This window comes from Andrographis paniculata, unplaced genomic scaffold (assembly GCF_009805555.1).
Source record: "Andrographis paniculata isolate CXL003 unplaced genomic scaffold, ASM980555v1 Contig10END, whole genome shotgun sequence".
Lineage (NCBI taxonomy): Eukaryota > Viridiplantae > Streptophyta > Magnoliopsida > Lamiales > Acanthaceae > Andrographis > Andrographis paniculata.
In genome coordinates, this window is record NW_026137380.1 from 1,373,617 (window position 1) to 1,383,230 (window position 9,614).

A 9,614-nucleotide genomic window follows, 5' to 3' on the forward strand; every position below is an offset into this window, starting at 1 on the left:
GGCAAACTATATAGTAAATAAATTTCATATAAAAATATTATCGTCAAATATATCTTTTATTTTACTTTTATTTGAATAATACTACTATCAATTAAAAATATATTTTTTATTATAGATATTATTATCCAAAAGGTGTAACAGCCACCGTCTCCGCCGTACTGTCGAACCAGTTTTCAGTCCACCATCACTTCGCCACATCGGGAATCGCCGCCGCTTTCAGCTCATCCTTTTGTGGCCGATCACGTTCGATACAAGTAATCCGTGGAAGATTTCGTGCGATGTTACTCCAATCTCCGTTCCAACAATTATAGCACAAGTAGCGTCATTACCCGGCGGAATAGCCTTTCATCCTCCGCGTCAGTAGGAAGAATCAATTGATTCAGGTATCAATGGAAGTTATTTATCATCATTTTCTGTTCAATTTCTAGTTATTCTAGTGCAGATTGAAATTTCAGGGACGTGAAATAAATGTTGTTAATAGATTGCCACTGAACGGAACATGTTCGATGAAATGCCGCTTTGAATTTGGTGTGATTTTTTCTGTAGTTTATGCTAACCAAACTCGAGCTCAGCTCATATGGATTTTATTCTAATGGTTACTTTTCGTTCATGGTGATTGAAGGTGCTGGATTGAACGTCCTTGTGAATGTGGATCGATTTGCAATTCTAAGAAGAAACTCAAGCCGTGAATTGTGTCTGCAGTTTTTATCAGCTTGCTAATTCTGAAATGTGATGATGTCTTCGGTTTCTCCATTTTTGTTGCAACCTATGCGTTTTTCTGCGGACACGAAGCAAATCCAAAGTCCACAACCTGAGAAACTTGCCTTGATTATAGATAAAAGTAGAAGCATCAAACAGCTTAGCAAAATCCATGGATTCCTTATCCGCCATGGCCTCGAAAGTCACCCTATCTTGAACTTCAAGCTTCAGCGATCGTACTCGTCTCTAGGATATATTAAACATTCGGTCGCGCTCTTTAATGGTACGCCGGATCCGAATGTTTACTTCTACACTGCTCTGATCCAAGGCCATGTCATTAATGGTCTCTATAAACAAGCTCTTCATTTTTATGTGCAAATGCTAGTTGAAGGCATTGAGCCTAATGCCTTTACAATGTCGACAATCCTCAAAGCGTGCACATCGGAAGCTCTGAGAGCCCTCCATGGCCATGCTCATAAGTTTGGTTTTGAGTCGGATGTTTATGTCAGAACTGTTCTTGTCGATCTTTATGCAAAAGGCAGGGATCTTGTTTCTGCTCGTAAGCTTTTTGACACGATGCTTGAGAAAAGTCTGGTTCTGTATACAGCAATGGTTACAGGGTATGTAAAGAATGGGGATGTTGATGAGGCGAGAGTGTTGTTCGATGGAATGAAGGACCGGGACGTGGTGAGTTGGAATGTGATTATCGATGGGTATGCTCAACACGGAAGACCGAATGAGGCCTTGATTCTCTTCAGGCAGATGTTGAAGGCTGGCCAGAAGCCGAGCGAAGCAACTATGGTGGCAGTTCTTTCGGCTTGTGGTCAGTTGGGAGCGCTGGAATCGGGCCAGTGGATCCATTCTTACCTCGGGTATAACTCATCGTCTACTGCTCGGGTGGGTACTGCTCTGATCGATATGTACAGCAAATGTGGAAGTTTAGACGATGCAAGGAAGGTGTTCGACGCGATCAAATCCAAGGATGTTGTTGCTTACAATGCAATGATCGGGGGATATGCAGTTCATGGGTTCAGCCGAGATGCTTTGAACCTGTTCGAGGAGATGATTGAGGTCGGTCTTGACCCTACCGACATAACCTTCATTAGCATTCTAAGCGCTTGTGCACACGCGGGATTGGTATCTGAAGGCCGGGAGCTTTTCAACGCAATGAAGGATGTTTACGGTGTTGAGCCAAAGGTTGAGCATTATTCGTGCATGGTGAATCTTCTAGGTCGAGCCGGGCATCTAGAAGAAGCTTATGAGCTTGTTTGGGGCCGGAGCTTCGATTCGGATCCTGTTATGTGGGGAACATTGCTTGCTGCATGTAGGCTTCACCGAAACGTAGCTTTAGGAGAGAAAATTGTCGACTTCCTTCATGATCGTGGCCTTGCGAATTCGGGAACTTATGTTCTTCTCTCTAATATGTACGCGACGGCCGGTAATTGGAGTGGCGTCGCAAGAATGAGGGCTATGATGAAGCAAAGCGGAGTCCCAAAGGAACCTGGGTGTAGCTCGATCGAAGTGAATAATAGAGTGCATGAATTTCGAGCTGGCGAAATGAAGCATCCTAATATGGAAGAAATTTACGAGATGCTCGAGCAAATGAATCGGTGGCTCAAGGCTTACGGGTACGTGTCGCAGACTGAGGCAGCTCTACACGACATCGAGGACGCTGAGAAAGAGCGATCGCTTGAGGTTCATAGTGAAAAGCTTGCACTCGCATTCGGGCTTGTTAGCACGAAACCGGGGACAACGATCAAGATTGTCAAGAACCTTCGAGTTTGCCCGGATTGTCATGCTGTCATTAAACTTATGTCTAAGATTACGCGACGGAAGATTATAATGAGAGACCGCAACCGGTTTCACCATTGCGCCAATGGGTCATGTTCTTGCGGTGATTATTGGTGAGTGTATACACGTTTAATTTTGGAGTTTCGATGGAATCAGGTGCGTTAGGCTCCCAATGATTTTGCTAAAAAATTGATTCTTGATTCATATAATGTTTTAAGGTTCTTGTAGCTCCTATCATCGTTTATAGGAACTAATTCAACATATTAACATGAAGACACTTCTTCGTCGCTGCCGTAGCCGCCGCCGGCGATCTCAGAAGTCGACGAAATACTACTGTCGAGGCTGTACTCTGGATCAATAGGTTGCAGCAAAGACACCATGTGAGTAACCTGTTCCCCGGCCTCGACCAAATCGAGTTCATAGATGATCGCCGGATAATCCTCGAACATCGATTCATCTGCTTGAATAAGCTTCAAAATCCGCCTCCGGAGAGGCTTATCCACCACCAATCCCCGGAGCAACCTCCGGAAGCCTCCCACTATATCGGTGAATCTCTGCGGCGCGGAGGCGCGCAGCATCGACCCACATTCAATGCAAAATCCGGCGGCAGCGGCAGTGTTGTCCATGGGATACACAGTCAATAAATACATCAGGACATCCCACGCCAATGCGGCGTGAACCACCGCCTGATTTGCTAAATGCGCCACCAGCGCGGCGGCGGTTTCCGTCCGGTCCCTGTCGCGGCTGTCGCAAGCCTCCCTGAACCGGACGGCGGCTCTCTTCGCCACCAGATAGCCGACGTCGGGAAATCGGGGATTGATCGCCGCCACAAGGGCGGCGTAGACGTTGGTGGATTGGGGAAACTGCATCTGAGATCTCATAACCGCTTCGCAGAAGTGCGATCTTCCTTCGATCGGATTCAGTTCGGCCATTCGATCAGCCACCGACTGCACGTTCATAACCGTCAGTTCTTCTAGAAGAGCCTGGAATCTTCGCCGGACGGAACGTTTCTGAATTCCGATCCGCTGCTCGCCGTCAAATGTGATTTCCGACGACGAATCCATCGCTCGCGTTCCTAAGCAGGCTACAGCTATTCCCTGGATTATTCTCTACAGGAAAAACAACAATGGTGAGTATGAGGAATGGGCCAATGGCTGCGGAATCATGGAAAAGAGGTTTTAGGGTTTATATATATATTATATGTACACATATTTATATATTTTCTTTTATAAATTTATTGACAGATTCAATTAGATCTGATAGTTTGATTACAGTCTTTCCCTTTGGGGCATAAATTTGGGAAGATCGTTTTGATTGGGGAGCAAGAATCGCGTCGCCTGGTGATGATGATGGGGTAATCCAAACCGTTCATTTTTTATGCGGGGTCCACTTAAATTAACGGTGCCGATTAGTCATCCAAATTCAACCGCGAAACACTGTGTGGGCCTTATTGGGCCTGTATGGAGGATTATTGGGCTTAATAGATATATGATTTGGACCTTTTGAGATTTTGTAGGTCTAAATGTCAGCCCAATCGTTTCGAAAAAAAACGTACACTAAAGTTTTTCTTTTTTTTTGAATGCCAAATTTGTGTATATATACACATACAATAAATAACTAGAATACATTATTGTGTTCACTTGGATTTTTATTTTTATTCTTTTTACTATACAATTCTTGTAAAAACATTATATATATTATTATTTAAATAAAAAAAATAAAAAAAAAAAAAAAAAAACAAATTTCCTAGTAAGCACACTCTATCTGTAGTGACATATAATACCTGAAAGTTAATAAATATATATTCTTGTCATGACAAAATAATAATTCTTCCAAATAATAATAACAATATATATGTCACTGTATGTGTATATATGTGAAAACATATTTTGTCAAAATCACAAGTAGAGACAATGATGTGTTCCTTTATAGCAATAAAAGTTAGACTAGAAGAAACGACACTTGGGCCCAATGTGTTTCTTTCAATTTAAATATTATTTTAATGTAAAATTGTTTAGATTGTATTTGAGTTTGAATTTTTTTTTTTTTTTTTATTTGAATTTTAATTTAAATATTATTTTAATATAAAATTTTGATTAAAAATAAAATAAAATTAAATTAAATTAAACCGTGTCAATTGTATAGTAAAAATACTAAAAGAAAAAAGAACATGCTTTTATGTCGGTTTGTTAATTAATTGCCCAATCGAATGTTTGAGACTTGTATATCAATTTAAAGAATATAAGGTTACATAATGTCCTAATGTGTAATGCATATAATATAACAGAAAGTGTAATAAAATATCCAAGAAGGCATATATATATATATATCTATGTATATGTATACTATCATTTGTTGAATAAATTATTAATTAAATTATACATATAATGCTGAAATCCATGATATTTCAACCACACAAATATCCCACGTTAATTTAATTATTTTTTTTTCATTTAAATATAAAAAAAGAAAGATTTGAAAGATATTCAAAATACTTCTTAAGCAAAATGATATACATGTGAATCTTGAGCCCTTTTATTCTTTTTATTTATTTGTTATTTTAAATGGAATTTAATTTGTGCAAGGCAATGAAATCTCAACCTCACGTTTCAGGTTTGCCCAAAAATGCCTTTTCCAATAATTTATTATAATGTCACCAAGAAATTCTTCATATATATATTTAGTGGATGGGGTGTAGCAACAAATTGGAATAATATTTAATTAATATATAGGTAAATGAAATAATTTTGATGTCGCAGCCAGCTGTCTGAGAATTATTATTTAATTTGCAATTACAAGACAAAACCTTAAAATCACCACAAAAAGTTGGCTAATCAACATCTCGAAGGCCCATCATACACTTACCTTTCAAATAAATCAATCAATAAATATAAGTAAAGAATTTTAAGTAATTTTCTATAAGAATTTGATTTTAGTTTTTTCTACCCTGGAATCCTTATATTTCTTTATAAAAATACATTAAATTTTGTAAAATACTAAATTCAAATTACTAATTAAATAAAATTAAAAATTAAAAAATAACACACACAAAATAAAAATTTTAAATTATGTTTCAAAAGAACACACACCTACATAAATAAGATAATGTTCCACTGCTACAAAATTAGGTTCGATTTTAAAAATTAATAGTTACAACTTGTCACATTAGAAAAAAATAAAATAAAATATATTATTATATTGCTACAAAATTTATGTCACAATCTATGTGAAATTGCTTCGAGCTATATGTATGAATATATGAAAAATGATGAGGACTTTTCAATGATTTTCTTGAACTTTGTCCGTAACTTTTTGCTATTATTTGAAAACTTATCATATCAATGTTGTGCTAAAAATTGTTTAATTATTGAACTACTATTAAGACAATCTTTGTCTTTAAGAAATATTTTGTCACACAAATTGTTTTAAGTATTTTATTCCGAAAAAATTTCCGAGATGAATTGAAAATTTTATAGTTGAAATTTTTATCCATCAATTATATATATATATATATAATTTAATATCTAAATTATGATAATATTAGAATTCAAACTATTATATTAACAAAAATTCCCAATATATGCATAATTTTAAATTGTGTTTTTTAAGGTATTTGCAGACACTTACTTAACAATGCCTCATTTGGCTTAACTTTAAATAATTAATTAATTAATTTTATGCAATGGGCAAAAGTTGGCCAAGAAGAAATAATTTTTTTATTTAATTATATGTAAAATAGTTGTTTGGTTTAGTTTATGGTGGGGACCACCGGACCTTAAGCCATTGATTAGCAGAAATTAATAACTTTATTTGCGTCCGTATACGCATTCTGATTGGCCAATGCTGACTTTAATTTCATTTGTTTGAGATTATCGAAAAATAATCTTAATTAATTCAATCATCACCTTATTTTAATCGCACTATACGACAAAAGCTTAGCCGCGCCTGTAAAAGACACTCAATAATAATAATAATAATAATAATAATAATAATAATAATAATGTACGTTTGATTGTGTTTTGAAATTGATTCGAAATATAATTTTAATTTAAAATTTTGTTTAAATATTTATTAAAGAATTGATTAAATAGAGGTAATGAAAATACTAGTGAATAAAAGTATTTATTTTACATAAACTAAGCATAAATTTCACTTACAATAGTTAGATTCTCTTCCTCAATCCCAAGTAATTTGTCCTTATTTTCTATTTTCGTGCATTCCATATAATTTATCAATTTCGTTTTTGGAAATAATTATATACTTTAATCTCATTTTAAATTTTAATTAAACTATTTAGTTATCTTAATCTTAATCCACAATTATTTTTATTATACAATAATTATTTTTACTAATATACTTCTTAATTACTTACTAATTATATTTTACCTAAATTTTCGTATCTACAGTAATACGTCCATAATAAATGGGACGGAGGGAGTATAATATTTTAAAATAAAATATATATTTAATTTAATATTTTCTTTAAAAAAATAATGAATAAATTTAGAAACATAAGTAAATGGACGCAATTGTGAGGCTTGAAAGTCACATGAATCACGAAATTCTACATTTACCAAGGGGATTATTAATTTTGCTTCATTTTAGAACCAATTAATTATTAAGCAACACGAAAGTTTCCAAAATTTTATGAATATATTATTTTTAAATTAAAATATGTCTAAAGTTTCAAAATATGAATCAATCATGATCAGGTTACGAGCCCCACGCATCAACCACCTTTTACACCTTTTCTATTTATTTAGAATTCAATTTTAATTTTTTTTATTAATTAATTATTACTCTCTTCGTTCATAAAATAAAATATGGTTAAGTAATTTATTTATTTATTTTTTTTTTATGAACAGAAAGAGTATATTATCTTTTATAAAATTAAATAAAGTTTTCACAAAATATTAAATTCAAGGAAATATTTCAATTCATTCTAAAATCAAAATACGAAGCAAGAGATATGTATAAATTTGTAAGCAAGAAAAAAAGTGTGTTTGCTTTGAATATAATATAAACTTTTTTGATCAATAATAAAATTATTTTAAAAAAAATTATACTAAAAGACCAAAACCTATGTTTATATATTCATTAAAAATGCATATTAATTTTGTGATTTTAATGCAGTGGTGTAGAGATATTTTAAGATTGTGTGATGTTGATGTCTGATGTGGACAGGATCTGATATGATATTATGATGTGATGTGATGGACGGACATGATTGCCTCTCTGGTCACTACTACTATATATCTCCTTTATACTGCTTCCCGTAATCTTATTTATTATTTTTATTTATTTTAAAATAATAGTTTTATTTTTATAAATATTTATATAATAAAAATTACTGTTTTTACTATTAATACATTAATAAAAGCAAAGAAATTTTTATTTATATTTTTTATCAATTATCAATATAATATCAATATTGTTTAAATTTTGTGCGCAGTATATTACCCAATCAAATTATAATAATTTTTTTAAAAATAATTGTTTTATTTATCTAACATTATAAATATTTTTTTAATTTACAATATATTATACAAATATAATTACATTTATATCATACAATATAATTTAATTTTTTATCTTTATTTTTATTATAATTTAATATAATATTAATATTTTTAAAATTTTGTATTAAAAATAAATAAATATATAAATACGAGAGGGAAAAAATATATATATATATATATAAAAGTAAATTACGTTAATGGTTTATGTATAAATATTTATTTATTTATTTTGAATGTATTTGATTAAAATATAAAAAGTAAATGATAGTAATAAATTAAGGATATGATTATTAATTAATTGGGGCATTCAGAGCAACAGACAGAGTGACTGACTGACTGACTGACTGAGAGTGAGTGCAGTGTGGCTGCAGCCTGCATACTCCCCCGGAATTTGTGGGGGTGGACCATCTACACATTAATAATCATTTCACTTTTTCATTCTTCTTTATTTTTAATTACTTTTACGATTTTTTCAAAATAAAAATTATTATACTATAACATAACATTTCAAATTAAAATTATTTTTATAGAAAAAAATAGTTACAATAGTTACTACAGGCCACACATGTGTACATTTATTACTCCATTGGTTATGCAAATGTGTGATCATTTGACTGAGCACGAATTTTAATAAAAATGAGTAATAATTGTTATTTTTTTATAGTAAAAAAAATTACAAAAATATAATAATATTTTATTTTTAAAAAAAAGAATAATTTTTAATCACAATCTAAAAAAAATAAATAAATATAAATTTCAACGAATGATAGAATATCATATAAAAAAATTGTGTAATTAAGCATCAGCATAACTTAAGGATCCAGCAAAGGTTGCAACCAAATTTAATTTATTAAATAATTGTATGTATGTAAGTATGTGACCTGCAAATCTCATAGTAATACTTTTGTTCTTCCTTTTACCTAATATTCTAACCTTGATTGGATAAAACTTTCCTTTTTTTTTTTTTCTTAAAAATTTTTGGAAAAAATAATGAAATTATATTATTAATTATCAAAATAAGAGGTTTATATATACAGAAAATACAAAACAGACTTAAATTTAAGTAATCTAATCATGGATAAAATCAAATCTAATATTCCCTCCGTCTCATAATAAAGTATCAATTTTTTCATTTTAATCCGTCCCATAACAAAGTATCTATTTTCTTTTTTAGTAACTAAATTATCTACCTAACATTACAAATACCCTTACAACTTACAATATATTACACAAATGTCACTATTTTTATATCACACATACTATTAAGGTTATTTTAGTTATTTCTACTTTATTCCTACTATATCCCACTGTAATACTAATATTTCTAAAACTACGTATAAAAAGCAAATAAATATTTACTTATGGGACGAAACTGAATATCTAAAATAAAATATGTCACACATCTTTCTTTAACTATCAGCTAAAATGCTGTCTCTTTGTCATAAACATACGCATGTGTCTAAATAATCAATTTGAGTGTTGGTTAAATCCGGTGTTCATAGATTATTATTATTATTATTATTACTATTAAACACACATAGTAGTTCGTGTTTAGTTTGTAGTTTTTTTTTTTAAAAAAAAATTAAATAGTTATTTAAATTTAAT

General features: G+C 31.7%; 2 protein-coding genes across 8 annotated transcripts; one reads left to right on the forward strand and one right to left on the reverse strand.

The window, feature by feature from the left end:
• The first annotated feature begins 133 nt into the window (after nucleotides 1–133).
• LOC127245832 (pentatricopeptide repeat-containing protein ELI1, chloroplastic) lies at nucleotides 134–3,743 on the forward strand. Of its 7 annotated transcripts, none has more exons than XM_051266955.1 (3): nucleotides 134–383; nucleotides 623–2,646; nucleotides 2,719–3,743. In XM_051266955.1, the coding sequence occupies exon 2, from the start codon at nucleotides 733–735 to the stop codon at nucleotides 2,605–2,607; it is 1,875 nt and encodes a 624-aa protein (XP_051122912.1). In that variant the 5' UTR covers nucleotides 134–383; nucleotides 623–732; the 3' UTR covers nucleotides 2,608–2,646; nucleotides 2,719–3,743. The 7 variants fall into 7 exon arrangements, with proteins under 7 accessions (XP_051122912.1, XP_051122895.1, XP_051122904.1 ...); XM_051266938.1 differs by having other exon boundaries at nucleotides 2,738–3,743; XM_051266947.1 differs by having other exon boundaries at nucleotides 2,765–3,743.
• On the reverse strand, nucleotides 2,754–3,554 carry LOC127246788 (uncharacterized). The gene has a single exon (XM_051268351.1). The coding sequence runs from the start codon at nucleotides 3,552–3,554 to the stop codon at nucleotides 2,754–2,756; it is 801 nt and encodes a 266-aa protein (XP_051124308.1).
• Nucleotides 3,744–9,614: the final 5,871 nt, after the last annotated feature.

Excerpts from the sequence above, each read along its gene's own strand:
- LOC127245832 (XM_051266912.1), top strand. The coding sequence starts at position 733 with ATGATGTCTTCGGTTTCTCCATTTTTGTTGCAACCTATGCGTTTTTCT.
- LOC127246788 (XM_051268351.1), bottom strand. The coding sequence starts at position 3,554 with ATGGATTCGTCGTCGGAAATCACATTTGACGGCGAGCAGCGGATCGGA.